This window comes from Monodon monoceros, unplaced genomic scaffold (genome assembly GCF_005190385.1).
Source record: "Monodon monoceros isolate NGI ecotype Baffin Bay Population unplaced genomic scaffold, NGI_Narwhal_1 Super_Scaffold_3, whole genome shotgun sequence".
Taxonomy (NCBI): domain Eukaryota; kingdom Metazoa; phylum Chordata; class Mammalia; order Artiodactyla; family Monodontidae; genus Monodon; species Monodon monoceros.
The window spans coordinates 6,656,158-6,674,777 of record NW_021703780.1 but is presented as its reverse complement, the minus strand read 5'-3'; the positions used below and the strand labels follow the sequence as shown (position 1 = coordinate 6,674,777).

The following is an 18,620-nucleotide window of genomic DNA, read 5'->3' as shown; positions in this document are numbered from 1 at the left end:
CTTAGGCTCCGGGAGGCCTGGGGCTACATGCTCATAGTCATCAAGTAGTTAACATCTTCCATTTGGTGGGGGTGGGTTCACATCTTCGAAACACCTCAGGAAAATTGCATCAATTACTATTATCTAGGTACTTCAGAGAGGAGCTAAAGGAGAGGCTATGGGGGAAGGCCTGTGCCAGGAAGGGAATGACAGCTTGTTGAGAATACAAGATCAATTCTAAGGAGTTTACCAAACAGTAGCACTAGATGCAAATCTGTTAGCACCAGATTTGTCTCTTCAGGGCTACGAATCAAAGCAGCCTAGCAAATTATGGTCCCTTCCATAATGAGATGCATTTATTTTATCTTAGCCTCTATAACAACTGGTTGAGATTTTGTAAATACAAATGCCAAGAACAGACGTTTTTGCTCTTTACATGGGCATGAATGAGTCTGAGAAGTAATTTGGGAAAATTACTTAATCTCTAATCCTGTTTCTTCTTTTGTTAGAAAGAAATGACAAAACTGTTTCCCGCAGTTGCCATGATGAGCAAATGTGGCAAAGCACGCACGTCAACAACCTCCATTAAATACTGGTGGCAGGTAATAATATAGATAATGTATTTACACCACTATTATTCATATTCATCTATGACTAGATCCCCTCTCCGCCAACCTCTCTAAACCACGATAAATTCCAGCAGGTTTAGGGAGGAATAAATTTACCTCTAACTTTCAGACACCTTCCTATTCCGGCAGCATCTGCCCTAACCCAGCATGGCGGCACCGGCTTCTTCAAGCTCACATCCCTGACCACACCATAGTGGCTTTATAGGAACCGGCCGCTGGGTAGACTCAGCTTCCCCGATGCCCTTTGATGACGCCTAAACCCCGCGCGGGGAAAGCTGACTGTGTAGGTTTGCGCAGGCGCAGCGCGGCCGCGGGTGGGCGGAGCTGGCCGGGATGAGCGGCGGAGGGACGGAGACCCCCGTGGTTTGTGAGGCCGCCTCGGGCGGCGGCGGCGGCGGCGGCGGCGGCGGCGGCGGCAAGAAGAAGGACTCGCTGGGGACCGCGGGGTCGCCAGCCCACCTCATTATCAAGGGTACGGAGTACTAGAGTTCTCGGCCCGGTGGTCCCAGCGCAGCCCCACCTCCGGCGGCGTCCTCTGACCCGGGGCCGAGCCCCAGGTCGACCCCCGGCTCCCGGGCGGCCTGGCGTTTGCGGTGGGGCGGTAGGTGGGTGGGTGGGGGAGGGGTCTGCGCATTGGCGCCTGTTTCCCCGCGCCAGGTGCCTCCCAGTAACAGCAAACCGCCCTAGCCCCTCCTGCTTCCTCGTAGAAGCCGCAGCCGAGAGCCGTCGGGCTGCCCTCTCCCCTCCCCCAGCCCGGGACCCTGCGTGGAGCTGCCGTGGACGCGGGCTCGCGACCCACGTGTGATGCCCTGAGCTTGGGGGTCGGGAAGAGCCCGCGCACCCAGGCAGGCCGCTTAGGAGGTGTGTGCCTAGGTCGTTCGCTCTGACCCTGTCTGCTCCTGGGTCGTGCAGGGTGGAAACGAGAGAACATGAAGGCATCTTAAAACATGAAAGGCCCCCAACACGTGTACCGATGTCCACTCGTCCCGTCTGCTTTGAGCTGGGAGAAGGTTACAACCTAGCTACAGCCCGGATTCTCACAGAACCTGAATTGCTTTGATTCTCCAAGCTCTCAACAGCTGTTTCGTGCAGGAAGATCTTTGCCAGTTAAATACCGCACCGCCTCATCCCCGTTCTCTCTTAACCCCTCGCTTCTGCCGGCAGCCCTACTGTCTTGTAGTGTTGAAGCCCTTGTAGGATTCCGGCGCCCCTCAGCGCTGCCCAGGGAATGGCATCCTCGTGTTCATGCCTATTGCACTTTAACCGTATCTGTCAGGTTTGTGTAGAATTCAGGGTGTCTCAAATCTAGTTAGTAGTGTGGGCGTAGTGCATGGGTGTTAGGCCTTAATTATAATTGTTTACATGTGCAATCTTAGTGAACTATTACTTAAATTTTTTTTTAATTACGGTAAAATACATGGAATATAAAGTTTCCCTTAAATATATTTTAGCGTACAATTCAGTGGCATTGGTACGTTTCACGTTGTTGTGAAACCGTCACCACCATCCAGCTCCATAACTATTTCATCTTCCCAAACTGAAGCTGTGTACCCATTGAACACGGACTCCCCAGTCTCCCCTTTCCCCTGCCCCAGCCCCTGGCAGCCACCATTTTGCTTTCTGTTTCTGAATGTGGCTACTTTAGGTACTTCATGTAAGTAAAATCGTGCGTGTGTCAGAATTTCCTTCCTTTTTAAAGCTGAATATGATTCAAATATTTCATTGTATACACACACACACACACACACACACACACACACACACCCCACATTTTGGGTGTACATTCACCCATGGATGGACTCTTGGATTACTTCCCATTTTTGGCCCTGTGAGCATGGATGTACAAATATCAAGTTCTTGCTTTCAGTTGTGTTGGATACATACCCACAGCTGAATTGCTGCATCAAATGATAAATCTGTTTGTAACTTTGTGAGCAGCCACTCTACTGTTTTCCATAGTGGCTGAACCGTTTTACATTCTCACCAACAGTTCACAAGTGTTCCCGTTTCTCCACAACCTAAACAATACTTGTTATTTTCTGTTTCTTTGGTAGTGGCCTTTCTAATGGGTGTGAGGTAGTATCTTGTAGTTTTGTTTTTGTTTTTTAATATTTATTTTGGCTGCGCTAGGTCTTAGTTGCGGCACATGGGATCTAGTTCCCTGACCAGGCATCGAACCCGGGCCCCCTGCCCTGGGAGCTCGGTGTCTTACCCACTGGACCACCAGGGAAGTCCCAGTAACTTGTAGTTTTGATTTGCATTTCCCTAAGGTTAATGATGTTGAACATCTTTTTATGTGCCTACTAGACGTTTGTAAATCTTATTTGGAGGAATGTCTGTTCAGGTCCTTTGCCCATTTTTTAATCAGGTAGTGCGTTTTGTTGTTGTTGAATTATAGGAGGTCTTTTTCTATTCTGGATATTAGCCACTTTACAGCCATGATTTGCATATATTTTCTCCCATTCCGTGGGTTGCCTTTTCACTCTGTTGATTTTGTCCTTTGATGCACAGAAGTTTGTGATTTTGATGTAGTACTTTTGTTTTAATTGAAATACGGTTGATTTACAATATATTAGTTTCAGATGTAGTACTTTCTTTAAAAGAAGGTAAGTCAAAGGAAGTTTTTCAGGTTAATTCAAAACTGAGTTATAATTGAAAATATGTCTAGAACCTCCTTGAGTTTTTTTGTGGAACCATTTACTATTTTCATTATGAAAATCTGTTTTTAGTTCATCTTACTCATTGAAGACTATCGATTGTGAAAATATATGTGTCAAGTTTTATTGCCAGGGTCTAGGGAAAGGGAAATACATAAATAAATGATTGCAATACTTAGGCCCCAGGTCTTTGAGGTTTTCTGGGCTGTGGTTGGCTGTTAGGAGACGGGGAGCTTCCTGGGGCATGGAGTGTCTGACCTGAGTCTTGAAGAATAAAGGGTTAGTAGTTGAGAAAAGAGGGCAAGGATATTTTGGACTTAGTTTGGAAGACCGTGAGCAAAGGTGTGGAGGCCTGAGTCAGCATGGCATGTTTGGGAAACTACACGTGGGAATCAGACCGAAGAAGAATTCTTGCCTTTTAAGGAGATTGGACTTCTTGTTGAATGTTCCATATTGTTATGGACTTCTTGTTGAATGTTCCATATTGTTATGGAACAACAATTAAGTACAAGAGTCATGTGGTTAGATCTGTGTTTTAAATAGAGCACTCAGGCAGGTACAGTGGATCCTCATCTTGCAGGATGCCCATTTGTGAACTTGCCTACTTTATAAAGTGAATTTGTAACTGCAGAATCAGAGAATACAAAGGGCCTGCTGTCCTGCAGAGAAGCAGAATTGACTGTACATGGAGTGGGTTGAAGAGGGGTGTGACTCACTCTGTTGAAACAGTCCAAGACAAGCAAGGATGGAACAGAAGGGATGGATTTGAGAAGCAGTGAGGTAACAATGGTGACGATGTGGGTGTTACCAGAAAAATTGACTCTGCAGTAAATTGTTTCTTATGATGGGCAAAGAGATCCACATACTACATTAAAGGTCTGCAAATTCAGGGCCAGAACTTCATTAGATAATGAGAGATCTGCAGTTTACTGTGTTTTTTCTTGTCTCATAGTCTGTTGAAGTGCTTATTTCTGTCTTTTGTGTGAAGAGATTGTCTAACTCCCACGTTAGAGTATGCACTTTGGAGAACAAAGGATTATATCTTTTGTCTTGTTAACAAACAACAAAAGAGTGCTTTGCCTGTAGCAGGGCTAGGATTGAGTTTATGTGGAAATATGTGGTTTACCTTTACATTATTAAACTGAGAGAATTTGTTTGTAATCCTTGGGATACCTGCAACTCTGAATTATTATAATGTGTTTGTTTTGTTGTTATAATGTTATTACAAAACCAGCTTAATTTCTGTGGTCGTGTGTGTTTCAGAATCTTTTTTCCCCTCATCTCCACATCTTAAGTTCTGGAGCGCAGTCAGGGTTTCAGAAGTGGTGATTATCCACTTCTGAACAGAATTGAATTCTCCAAAGACTAAGTAAATTCCCATTATATCAGGCCACAGATGCAGATATCCCAAGATCAGTGTAATGGCTTCTCAGTCATATAGAAAAATGTATGTTAACCCTCTGTGGATGATACAAACAATTTGGTCTCTGAGATACTCACTGGAGTAGAGAGGAAATTTCAGGACAATATGGTATGTGGTATGAGAGCAGAATATACCCCGGGATGACTCACCAAAAACAGTTAAAGTTCAGAACTTTTTTCCTTAATTATGACTTATAGTGACTTACAATGAACACTCACCACCCATATTAATAAACACACACGAAGAGCCCCATCGTGCCCTTTGCTCTCATTGCACGGCCCTCCCTCCTCTAAGGTAACCGGTGTCTTGAATTTGGTGTTTATCGTTCTCGTGCATTTCTTTATAGCTTTATGGCTTCTGTGTATGTCCCAACAGGAAGTGATTTTGCATATTTTGAAAGTTTATATAAATGGCTTTATCCTTCTGAAAGTTGCTTTTTTGCTTAACATTTTATTTATGGGATTTATCCTTGTTAATAAATGTAACCCCACTGTATTCATTTTCACTCACTGATTTGTAATATCCATCCTATGAGTATGTTAGGTCGTTCCCCCTTTTTTTTTGACATTATATTCATGCTGTAGTAAACATTATGCATTTCTCTTTCCTTTGTTTAAGAGTTTTTCTAGGGCACATACTCGGGCATGAAATTGCTAGGTATACGTCTTCAACTTTATTAGATATTGCCAAATTGCTCTCAGAAGTACTTTACCAATTTACTGACTGGATAATCCATAGTCCGAACTGGATTTTAACTTTCATACGTTTATGGGAACAGGAAGAGTAAAACAAGCTAGAGATTGTGCCACTTAGCGTGGATTGACTGTGAATTTCATTTTGTCTTTACAGATCTTGGAGAAATTCATTCAAGGCTGTTAGATCACAGACCAGTTATCCAAGGTGAAACCCGTTATTTTGTGAAAGAATTTGAAGTGAGTATTTGAAACCTATTTTGTAGAAAGACTGCCCTAATTGTTAGTGTGTTAATATATGGAAGGGAAATTCCCTAGTTTTAAAATCTATGATTTCTGTTCATGTGTTCATAAAATATACAAAGCATTCAGAGGCATTGACATGAATGGAGGGAGCACGAGAGTAGGCAGCAGGTGCCTTGGGCTCCAGTTCTGGTGCCTGCTCTGGGGTGTTTACTGTCTGTTGAGCTCAGGTTTTCAGGTATAAAATGAGATATAATGAAAAAAATGATTTTACAGATGAATGGGTCAGTTTTGCAGACCCATTTTCTATATATTTTTTTCTCATTTGGGGCAACAGCATCTACCGAAAGCACTCAAGTTAAAACAGAATCGCTCTTGGCTATTCCCTCCCCTTTAGGTTACATTCAATGATCAAGGCTTCCAAATGCTACCTAACAAACCTCTGTCCATTCTGATTGGTATGCCTGCTTTATCAACCCAGTCAAATCCAGTCTTCATCCTGCTGCCAGAGCGCTCTGACATTAACTTTTAAAAACCTTTGATATCATTTTCTGTCTACAGGACAAAGCCCGGCATCCTTCTATGACCCGGCTCCTATCTTCCTACCTTTACCGTCTCCCACCCCACCTTGTGTGCTATGTCCCCACAGTCCTGATGCACTAGCCTGCCATTCTGTTTCGTTTGACTGTGATTTTGCACATGTATAATTGGTTCACTGTGTGTTGAATAGTAACATCCCAAGCTACTGTTGGGTAGGTGGTAAATGATGTTACACAAGCAGTTTTGTGATTTTGTGGAAGTTGGGGTTTTCTTTTTCTTTTTTTTTTGGCCTCGCGGCTTGCAGGATCTTAGTTCCCCGACCCGTGATGGAACCCCCTGGTAGTGAGAGCACCAAGTCCTAACCATTGGACCGTCAGAGAATTCCTGGGGTTTTATTTTCAAATGAGACTCCAACCAAGCAGGAAGTCTAAACCTGCTAAAAGGAGAGAACCTTTCCATAGACCCTTTAAAAGTACAGAAAGCCTGTGGTACAGAGCACTCAAAAGAGAAACAGAGCTGCAGCATTAGACACCATTTCTGGGTTCAAGAGACTCAAAATCTGCGTAATATCTGCTTCATGGAGTTATTGTGAAGATTAAAGGTGTGTGTATCTTAGAATATTTTCTGGTACCTAGGAATAACTGTTAGTTATCTTTGTCATCATTACTATTGCTGTTGTAGAGTAAGAATAAGTATCCCCCAGACAGAAAATTAACCATAGACTATTCCCTCATCATGCTATGTAAAGATTATTAACAATTGAATAGTGAGAATAAACTAGTGGGAATAAAGTCTGGGCACAGCACGGTGGGTACTCTGCTCACGGTCTGACAAGGTTAAAATCAAGGAGCTGTCCAGGCTCCATTCTTATTTGGTGTTCAGGGTCCTCTTTCTGACTTACAGGATTTTGGCAGGACTCAGTTCCTTGCCCAGGTAGACGAAGTTCCCATTTCCTTGCTTGCTGTCGGCCGAGGCCGCTCTCAGCTCCTAGAGGCCACCCATATTCCCTGCCACACGGCCCCTTCCTTCTTCAAAGACATAAGTGAAGTCTGCCTTTCATGCTTTAAACCTCTCTTACCGAGAAGAGTCCCATCCCTGTTAAGGACTCACCTGATGGAGTCAGGCCCTCTAGGGATAATCTCCTTTTCTTAAAGTCAGCTGATTTGGGGCTTTAAGTAAACCTGCAGAATATCTATACAGCAGCACCTCAGTTAGGGTTTGACTGAATAACTGAGAGGTGTGTATATCCTAGGCGTGGTGCTCTCAGGGACCATCTTGAATTCTGCCTTCCATGAGCTCTTATTACTACCTATATTTTCCTTACTTTTTGCTTAGTTATTGCCCGTTGTCCTTCCTAGAATAGAGACACTTATCTTTCTTATGCTCTGTTGTGTTCGAAGTGCCTGAAAGAATGTCTTGTGCATTGTAGGGTAGGTACTTAATATGATTCAAAAGCACAATTAACAGAGCTTGGCCTAAGACCTGGCTTTTCCAACATCCTTTCATAAGTCATCTTTTTTTTTTTTTTTGCCAGTCTGGTTAATTTGAAATGCTAAATAGCTTTTATTTTTAAAAAGTTTGTAAATGTATCTCTAAAGGCCTACTTTATATTAAAAGAAGCATAGAATTTTGGAATTGAGATGGCTTCTCTAATCTAACCCCACCCACCCACCCCCCCCTTCACTGAGCCCAGAGATGGAAAGAAATGTGTGGAAGGTCACACAGCTGATTAGTGGCTGAGTGCTCATTAGATAATGTAGGTGGTTCCTGTGAAAGGGCTGTACAAGCAAGACTGAGTCTTGAATGGATGATGAAAGAAGTGTTATTTCATTTATGCTGCGGAATATGTTATATTGAAGAGCTCACTCCCTTTTGAAGCCAACACCTCTGTTAACTGGGGCCGAGCGAAGAGGGGCGTGTGCTTGAGAGGAGAGCAGTTACCTGGGTTCCGCGTTGTTCAGCCCTCCAGGGTCTCTTTGGAGACAGGGCTGTGCTGAAGCGTAAAAGAACATGGGCCTTGGAGCTGGACGTGTGACGTATCTGGGCTCAAATCCTGGTATCCCTCTTCCTAGCTGTGATTATTTGCTTTATTAAGGCCTAGTTTCCTCTTTTTTAAAACGGGAACAATAATACATACTGCAGAGTTTTTGTGAGGATTAAGTAATGTATCATTTTTTAAATTCCGTGGTATGTCGATGTTAGGCAGGTGTTGGTAACTGTTATTATTAAGAGAAAGATGGGAGCAAGTAAAATCAAATTAAAATTGTATTCAGAATTTGCAGTACTTTGAGTTTTGGTTCAGTTTTTAATATCTTTAGGGAAAACAGCGATTTGCTAAGCAAATGGCATAGACATCTCAGGAAAATGTTTACTAAAGAATAAAATTTTCACACTGGGAATGACAGATGTAAGCTTATTATAGGAAGTGAAACAAAATGTCTTCAGCACTTATTTTGTGTGAGACCTCATGTCAGGAACCAGTGCTGTATCCCTGAGTAAGACAGACGGGCCCAGCCTTTATGCAGCAGGGCAGGCTCGTGTAGTCACTGAAGAATGGTCTCTGAAGGGCTCAAAAATATTTCGTCAGCTGCATTTGCGCTCTCTCCAGCTAATTGGTCACATGACTCCTCTTCTTGAAAAGTACTTGATGCCGTCCTTTCACGCAGTCACCTCCCCAGTCCGTCTTTTTTAGTGTCTCCTGGAAGCTTTCCTGTATGTCAGGCTCGGCTACCTTTTCTGTCTGTTACACACTAACCTTTCCCCTCAAATTATGAGAGAAAAGCTGAAAGCATTTTAGAGATTTAGATTTGAATAGATATGTGCATTACTTACCATTCTTTTCTATCTTGGCCCAAATAAAAACATCCTCTATTTAATAAAAGTGGTCTTTCCCCAGCGTCACACGGCTGGACCGGAGGAACGGGGAGGCAGAGCTGTCAGGGCTTCCTACAAGTTTCGTCTTTTTTTAAAAAATTGAAGTACAGTTGATTTACAATGTTTCAGGTGTACAGCAGAGTGATTCAGTTATACATATATATATATATACACGCATACTCATACATATATATGTATATTCTTTTTTAGATTCTTTTCCATTACAGGTTATTACATGATATTGTATGTGGTTCCATGTGCCACACAGTAGGTCCTTAAGTTTTGTCTTCTCTTGGTCACTTCAATGTGGTTCACTTGAAGAAAAACTGGCTAGCATTTAAAAGGAAACTCGTTTATAGTTTATATATTTTTAAAAGTTAACGCAGACGGCAACGATAATCCTTTTCTTTATAAAATTTTCTTTCTAAAAGAAGGGAATAAGTGCCACACGGTGGCAGCATTACTTAAATTATCGACCTTCTATTATAATACTTTAAGCTCTCTTTTTGTGATTGTTAGTATTTCAGGACAGTTGACTGTCCTGCTCCCAACTGCACACAGCTCTTTTATTCCCCCCGATTCCAGTAAATACTATGAACAGAGATCCCGGCAGGGCCCCTCCAGTGAGCCTGTCTGGTTGTGTCAGCGAGTAAAGACATGATCTTCTGCACTGTTATCTTTCCAGCTGCAGAGACGCTGGGGCCTCTCTCCTGTGGGACAGAGGGGAGGCCGTGCAGGTCAGCGTTTATGAAATGCTTAGGGGCCGTGCAGTCCTGCACGAACTCATCTTCAGCAAACTTCAGTCTCTGACTGCTTTATTGACTTGTTCCTGAATACCTTGGTGTATCATAAGGAAGGTGTTTGGTCACTAGTGACAGACACCTGAGGAGAGTGGCTTTCCTAAGTGCTTACTTTCCTCTCACGGCAGCCAGAGCCTGGGGCAGGTGTGGCAGCCCTAGGCCATCAGCTCTTCCTCCAGGTTTTCCTTCTTCCTCACTGCCGTGGTGCCCTCACCCCAGGCTTACGCTCACAGGGTAGCTGTGGGAGCCCAGCCATGGCGCGTGCACTTCATGCAGCAGAAAGGACGGCAGGGGGGCGACAGCTAGCTGTGTCTGTTACGCGCAGGTTTACTGCCACGTGGTATTTGGGTGTTGAGAGGAGGAGAGGAGGGGGATGGATCCAGAGCTGTCTGTCACACCGGATACGCAAAAATAGATACGAAACAGTCTCTACCTTCAGGAATTTACAGTCTGCGGAGGACAAATTGTAATGGTGAAATTATTATGATAAAATAAGCACAAAGTGATTGAAATCTCAGAAGAGGAGATAACTCCCAGCTGAGCTGGGAGGGAAATCTTCAGAAGCGGGGCTGATACTTGAACTGAGAAAGAAAAATAGGTGTTAGAGAAATAGGGAAAAAATGGAGGAAATGTTGATTAAAATTGAGGCAAAAAAATTTGTTAAAGTAAGTACAGTAGTTATAGGAGGTGTGAGGGTTCTTACTGCTGCGTCTGAATGTGAGTTGTACTGATAAAAAGATAAAGTCCCGGGCTTCCCTGGTGGTGCAGTGGTTGAGAGTCCGCCTGCCAATGCAGGGGACACGGGTTCGTGCTCCGGTCCGGGAGGATCCCACATGCCGCGGAGCGGCTGGGCCCGTGAGCCATGGCCGCTGAGCCTGCGCATCCGGAGCCTGTGCTCCGCAGCGGTAGAGGCCACAGCAGTGAGAGGCCCGCGTACCGGAAGAAAAAAGAAAGATAAAGTCTCTTAAAAGGCAGGGCAGGCAAGAGTTTCATTTGACATCTGATCTCATTTTTGTTAGGTTGTAAGAGTAGCTGTCAGAGTATTAAATATCAGGAAGAAGTCGATCCCGTGTGCATGTAATAGATTCACGTATGTATGATAACGGTTTTAAAACTTGTGAGAAAAAAAAATTGTGGGACTGAGCATCTTGTGATGGAAAGAAAATTTTAAATATTACATCGGCCTCTCATTTCCTCTCTAATACTGTCGTTACATCTTTAATGTAAATATTACAGTGACTGTACTAACATTATGAACAATTGCTAACATTTTGAAGCATTTAGTGCCAGGCACTGTCTTGAAGCACATTACCTGAGCGCTTGTTATTAATTTCAACTTGAGAAAAATTAACTGTATATGTAATTTTATGGGGTGTTATACATCAGAAACCAAGCTTCATTGGTGCTGTGCTTTGCTCTGAGAATTTTCACCCCAGAAATAATATTCATATAACAAATAAACAGATGTTGGTTTATAGTCTTCCTTTTTTTTTTTTTTTTTGCGGTACGCGGGCCTCTCACTGTTGTGGCCCCTCCCGTTGCGGAGCACAGGCTCCGGACACGCAAGCTCAGCGGCCTTGGCTCACAGGCCCAGCCACTCTGCAGCATGCGGGATCTTCCCGGACCGGGGCACGAACCCGTGTCCCCTGCATTGGCAGGCGGACTCTCAACCACTGCTCCACCAGGGAAGCGCAACCAGGGAAGCCCTATAGTCTTCCTTTTGTAGTAGGTGTCAACCGTATACCTTAGCCAAAAATATCAGCATAAAAACAAGCACATACCAGATGGGCCTATTTGTTGTTTAAATTAATTATTGTCATTAATGGGCTGTTAGAGAGGTGACGGTACAAATTCACTTACTATAACATGTAATTTAAGGCTAAACAATGGCTATAAGCGAGAGAGCCTAACCAGGTCACATGCTGTGGCTCTGTCTTCTGGCCGTGTGAAGACAGCCTATCAGAAAACGGAAGGAGAGGGGAGGGCATATGAAAAGGAGACTGTCCTCAGTTGTTGCCTTATCAGTATTAACTGGGAGGGAAAGGATGCTATTGCAGATTAGATTCTGAGGGAGAGGGAAAGGCTAGAGACAGAAGAGGTGACCACCTAATACTAATCTTGCTTAGAGTAGGGAACCAACAGATAGTAGCCAGAGTGGAGACCGGGGTATTGTAAGAAGTATTAGTGTAAACATAACCATGAGAACAAAAACGCCAACTTTTTAAAACACTGAAAGAGATACCCAAAAGAGAGAACAAATAGACCGCGTGACCACATAGAGAAAGATGATATACGTTGTGGGTGTGTGTGTGTTAATCAGCGTGACTCCAAGTGAAATAAGAAAAGTCTGTATATCGTGTTTCTGTTTAAGAAGGAGTTGAAATATATTTATACATGTGTATATACACACACATATATGTTCATATACGCATCTGTGTATACATACACATACCTATGTATACATGTGGATGTATATCCTTATAGTTAAGACAATGGCAGGATAAAAATAATTATCTAAAGAGAGTGATAGAGGGAATAGGATACAAAAGATAGTGATAGGAGCTAGACTTTTTTGAATGTATATATTTTTAGATGTAGTTTGGGAGCCATGTAAATATTTTACATAATTTAAAAGAGAATTAAATTTTAAGGAGCAATCCCTAAAAATCAAGTAACATGTAAAAAAGCAAACCTGTTTTCCTAGAAGGTGGCATTGCCACGCAGAGAAATTCTTCCAGGTAACTTTAAAACGCAGTAATTTGACTATGTACATTTCTAGTGGAATACCCTTCAGAACAGAAAGTTAAAAAAAAAAAAAACAACCTGAAATTATTTTCAGTAATTTTGTTAATTCTGGCACTGGTATTGTTATTTCATTGACTTGGTGATAAAGCAAATGAGTAACTCTGTTGGTATTTTGAGAATTGAAAAAGAAACATAAAGACAGGAGGGTAATTAAAAATCCTGTAGTCCCGAATTTAAGGGTTTTTTTAAAATCATTTATTTATTTATTTTTGGCTGTGTTGGGTCTTCGTTGTGGTGCGCGGGCTTTCTCTTGGTGTGGTGAGAAGGGGCTTCTGTTCGTTGCGGTGCGCGGGCTCTAGGCGCGCAGTCTCAGTAGTTGTGGCTCGCGGGCTCTAGAGCGCAGGCTCAGTAGTTGTGGTGCACGGGCTTAGTTCTCTGCGGCATGTGGGATCTTCCCAGACCAGGGCTCGAACCCGTGTCCCCTGCATTGGCAGGCGGATTCTTAACCACTGAGCCACCAAGGAAGTCCCCTGAATTTAAGTTTGATTATGAATGTGAACTTAGGATGTTTCTTTTCTTTTCACAAAAATACCTATTTCCTAGCCTTGTCCACTCAAAGGGCTAGAAATGATGACTGACCCTTAGTGCTCAGTCTCTAAATACCAGTGGTGTTTAGAGACCTGCTGATTCCAAGTCTGGGTCAGGAAATGGACAAGAAGAGCCTGGAGCATCAGGTCGAACTAGAAAGCAAAGAAGCTACTAAGGAGCACTGGGGTTTGGACTGAAGCATTCCAGAGCCAAGGTAAATAGGCTCTCCCTGGGAATAGGATGATTTCAGCATCAGGGAGGACAAATACTGCAATGGGTTAAAAACTTCAGATATTCCTATGACTCATAGGAATGCGTGGAAACATACAAAAAAGAAACCTTTAGCAACTTTAGGAAACCAAACCATTATTTTTGAAACTGGTGAATAAAGAGAAATAATCAAATGTTTTATTCTGCCTTTCATATGAGCATATCTCAGAGTAACCAAATAGTTGTCGAGGGGAAATTTCTCTTTATGGAAGTATTCCTGCTGATAAATGAATACGGAATGTTACCACCATCCTGTTGAAAGTACACAGCCCACCTCTGAAGTATTCCTTTTTTTTTTTTTTTAATTTTATTTTACTTTTCTTATACAGCAGGTTCTTATTAGCTATCTATTTTATACATATTAGTGTACATACGTCAATCCCAATCTCCCAATTCATCACACCACCACACACACACCCCCTCCCCACTTTCCCCCCTTGATGTCCATACGTTTGTTCTCTACGTCTGTGTCTCAGTTTCTCCCTTGCAAACTGGTCCATCTGTACCATTTTTCTAGATTCCACATATAAGCGTTAATAAACGATATTTGTTTTTTCTCTTTCTGACTTACTTCACTCTGTATGACAGACTATAGGTCCATCCAGGTCTCTACAAATGACTCAGTTTCGTTCCTTTTTATGGCTGAGTAATATTCCACTGTATATATGTACCACATCTTCTTTATCCATTTGTCTGTCACTGGGCATTTAGGTTGCGTCTATGACCTGGCTATTGTAAATAGTGCTGCAGTGAACATTGGGGTGCATGTGTCTTTTTGAATTATGGTTTTCTCAGGGTATATGCCCAGTAGTGGGATTGCTGGGTCGTATGGTAGTTCTATTTTTAGTTTTTTAAGGAACCTCCATACTCCATAGTGGCTGTATCAATTTATGTTCCCATGAACAGTGCAAGAGGGTTCCCTTTTCTCCACACCCTCTCCAGCATTTGCTGTTTGTAGATTTTCTGATGATGCCCATTCTAACTGGTGTGAGGTGATACCTCATTGTAATTTTGATTTGCATTTCTCTAATAACTAGTGATGTTGAGCAGCTTTTCATGTGCTTCTGGGCCACCTGTATGTCTTCTTTGGAGAAATGTCTGTTTAGGTCTTCTGCCCATTTTTGCATTGGGTTGTTTGTTTTTTTAGTATACAGCTTGCATGAGCCGGTTTTATATTTTGGAGAGTAATCCTTTGTCTGTTGATTGTTTGCAAATATTTTCTCCCATTCTGAGGGTTGTCTTTTCGTCTTGTTTTTAGTTTCCTTTGCTGTGCAAAAAGCTTTGAAGTTTCAATAGGTCCCATTTGTTTATTTTTGTTTTTATTTCCATTATTCTAGGAAGTGGGTCAAAAAAGATCTTGCTGTGAATTATGTCAAAGAGTGTTCTTCGTATGTTTTCCTCTAAGAGTTTTATAGTGTCCAGTCTTGCATTTAGGTCCCTAATCCATTTTGAGTTTATTTTTGTGTATGGTGTTAGGGAGTGTTTCAATTTCATTCTTTTACCTGTAGCTGTCCAGTTTTCCCAGCACCACTTATTGAAGAGACTGTCTTTTCTCCAGTGTATATCCTTGCCTCCTTTGTCATAGATTAGTTGACCATAGGTGCATGGGTTTATCTCTGCGCTTTGTATCTTGTTCCATTGATCTGTGTTTCTGTTTTTGTGCCAGTACCATACTGTCTTGATTACTGTAGCTTTGTAGTATAGTCTGAAGTCAGGTAGTCTGATTCCTCCAGCTCTGTTTTTTTCCCTCAAGACTCCTTTGGCTATTTGGAGTCTTTTGTGTCTCCATACAAATTTTAAGATTTTTTTGTTCTAGTTCTGTAAAAAATGCCATTAGTAATTTGATAGGGGTTGCATTGAATCTGTAGATTGCTTTGGGTAGTATAGTCATTTTCACAATATTGATTCTTCCAATCCAAGAACATGGTATATCTCTCCATCTGTTGGTATCATCTTTAATTTTTTTCATCAGTGTTTTATAGTTTTCTGCATACAGGTCTTTTGTCTCCTTAGGTAGGTTTATTCCTAGGTATTTTATTCTTTTTGTTGCAATGGTAAATGGGAGTGTTTCCTTAATTTCTCTTTCAGATTTTTCATCATTAGTGTATAGGAATGCAAGAGATTTCTGTGCATTAATTTTGTATCCTGCAGCTTTACCAAATTCATTGATTAGCTCTAGTATTTTTCTGGTAGCATCTTTAGGATTCTCTATGTATAGTATCATGTCATCTGCAAACAGTGACAGTTTTACTTCTTTTCCAATTTGTATTCCTTTTATTTCTTTTTCTTCTCTGATTGCCGTGGGTAGGACTTCCAAAACTATGTTGAATAGTAATGGTGAGAGTGGACATCTTGTCTTGTTCATGATCTTAGAGGAAATGCTTTTAGTTTTTCTCCATTTGCTGTGGGTTTGTCGTATATGGCCTTTATTATGTTGATGTAGGTTCCCTCTGTGCCCACTTTCTGGAGAGTTTTTATCATAAATGGGTGTTGAATTTTGTCCAAAGCTTTTTCTGCATCTATTGAGATGATCATATGGTTTTTATTCTTGAGTTTGTTAATATGGTGTATCAAATTGATTTACATATGTTGAAGAATCCTTGCATCCCTGGGATAAATCCCTCTTGATCGTGGTGTATGATCCTTTTAATGTGTTGTTGGATTCTGTTTGCTAGTATTTTGTTGAGGATTTTTGCATCTATAGTCATCAGTGATATTGGTCTTCAATTTTCTTTTTTTTTGTAATGTCTGGTTTAGGTATCAGGGTGATGGTGGCCTCATAGAACGAGTTTGGGAGTGTTCCTTCCTCTGCAATTTTTTGGAAGAGTTTGAGAAGGATGGGTGTTATTAGCTCTTCTCTAAATGTTTGATAGAATTCACCTGTGAAGCCATCTGGTCCTGGACTTTTGTTTGTTGGAAGATTTTTAATCACATTTTCAATTTCATTACTTGTGATTGGTCTCTTCATATTTTCTATTTCTTCCTGGTTCAGTCTTGGAAGGTTATACCTTTCTAAGAATTTGTCCATTTTTTCCAGGTTGTCCATTTTATTGGCATAGAGTTGCTTGTAGTAGTCTCTTATGATGCTTTGTATTTCTGCAGTGTCTGTTGTAACTTTTCTTTTTTCATTTCTAATTTTATTGATTTGAGTCCTCTCCCTCTTTTTCTTGAGGAGTCTGGCTAATGGCTTATCAATTTTGTTTATCTTCTCAAAGAACCGGCTTTTAGTTTTCTTGATCTTTGCTATTGTTTTCTTTGTTTCTATTTCATTTATTTCTGCTCTGATCTTTATGATTTCTTTCCTTCTGCTACGTTTGGGTTTTGTTTATTCTTCTTTCTCTAGTTCCTTTAGGTGTCAGGTTAGATTGTTTATTTGAGATTTTTCTTGTTTCTTGAGGTAGGCTTGTATAGCTATACACTTTCCTCTTAGAACTGCTTTTGCTGCATCCCATAGGTTTTGGATCATTGTGTTTTCATTGTCATTTGTCTCTAGGTATTTTTTTATTTCCTCTTTGATTTCTTCAGTGATCTCTTGATTTTTTAGTAATGTATTGCTTAGCCTCCATGTGTTTGTGTTTTTTACGTTTTTTTCCCTGTAATTCATTTCTAATCTCATAGCATTGTGGTCAGAAAAGATGCTTGATATGATATCAGTTCTCCTAAATTTACTGAGGCTTGATTTGTGACCGAAGATGTGATCTATCCTGGGGAATGTTCTTTGTGTACTTGAGAAGAAAGTGTAATGTGTTGTTTTTGGATGGAATGTCCTATAAATATCAATTAAATCTATCTGTTCTAGTGTGTCATTTAAAGCTTGGTTTCCTTATTAATTTTCTGTCTGGATGACCTGTCCATTGGTGTAAGTGAGGTGTTAAAGTCCCTCTATTATTGTGTTACTGTTGATTTCCTCTTTTATAGCTGTTAGCATTTACCTTATGTATTGAGGTGCTCCTATGTTGGGTGCATATATATTTATAATTGTCCTATCTTCTTCTTGGATTGATCGCTTGATCATTATATAGTGTCCTTCCTTGTCTCTTGTAACATTCTTTATTTTAAAGTCTATTTTATCTGATACGAGTATTGCTACTACAGCTTTCTTTTGATTTCCGTTTGCATGGAATATCTTTTCCATCCCCTCCCTTTCAGTCTGTATGTGTCCCTAGGTCTGAAGTGGGTCTGTTGTAGACAGTATATATGTGGGTCTTGTTTTTCTATCCATTCAGCAAGCCTGTGTCTTTTGGTTGGAGCACTTAATCCATTCATATTTAAGGTAATTATTGATATGTATGTTCCTATTACTATTTTCTTATTTGTTTTGGGTTTGTTTTTTGTGGGTCATTTTCTTCTCTTGTGTCTCCCACTTAGAGAAGTTCCTTTAGCAATTGTTGTAGAGCTGGTTACGTGGTGCTGAATTCTCTTAGCTTTTGCTTGTCTGTAGAGCTTTTGATTTCTCCGTTGAATCTGAATTAGATCCTTGCCAGGTAGAGTAATCTTGGTTGTAGGTTCTTCCCTTTCATCACTTTAAATATATTGTGCCACTCCCTTCTGGCTTGTAGAGTTTCTGCTGAGAAATCAGCTGTTAACAATATGGGAGTTCCCTTGTATGTTATTTGTTGTTTTTCCCTTGTTGCTTTTAATAATTTTTCTTTGTCTTTAATTTTTGTCTATTTGATTACTGTGTGTCTTGGCGTGTTTCCCCTTGGGTTTATATTGCCTGGGACTCTGAGTTTCCTGGACTTGGGTGGCTATTTCCTTTCTCATGTTAGGGAAGGTTTCGACTGTTATCTCTTCATATATTTTCTCGGGTCCTTTCGCTCTCTCCTCTCCTTCTGGGACCCATATAATGCCGATGTTGGTGCATTTAATATTGTCCCAGAGGTCTCTTAGGCTGTCTTCATTTCTTTTCATTCTCTTTATTTTGTTCCGCAGCAGTGAATTCCAGCATTCTGTCTTCCAGGTCACTTATCCGTTCTTCTGCCTCAGTTATTCTGCTATTGATTCCATCTAGTGTGTTTTTCATTTCAGTTACTGTATTGTTCATCTCTGTTTGTTTGTTTTTTAATTCTAGTTGTTTGTTCTTTAATTCTTCTAGGTCTTTGTTAAACATTTCTTGCGTCTTCTCTATCTTTGCCTCCATTCTTTTTCCAGGGTCCTGGATCATCTTCACTGTCATTATT

At 41.3% G+C, this 18,620-nt stretch overlaps 1 protein-coding gene across 2 annotated transcripts in view; it reads left to right on the top strand.

Moving 5' to 3' along the window:
• The first annotated feature begins 910 nt into the window (after nucleotides 1-910).
• Nucleotides 911-18,620, top strand: part of BLOC1S5 (biogenesis of lysosomal organelles complex 1 subunit 5) — a 39,423-nt gene continuing 21,713 nt past the window's right edge. For both annotated transcript variants that reach the window (XR_003796552.1, XM_029241802.1), the window contains exons 1-2: nucleotides 911-1,080; nucleotides 5,538-5,620. Coding sequence is in view for 1 of the 2 variants with exons in the window: in XM_029241802.1 (XP_029097635.1) it covers nucleotides 942-1,080; nucleotides 5,538-5,620 (222 nt within the window). In the remaining variant the exon portion in view is untranslated. The remainder of the gene's footprint in view (nucleotides 1,081-5,537; nucleotides 5,621-18,620) is intronic.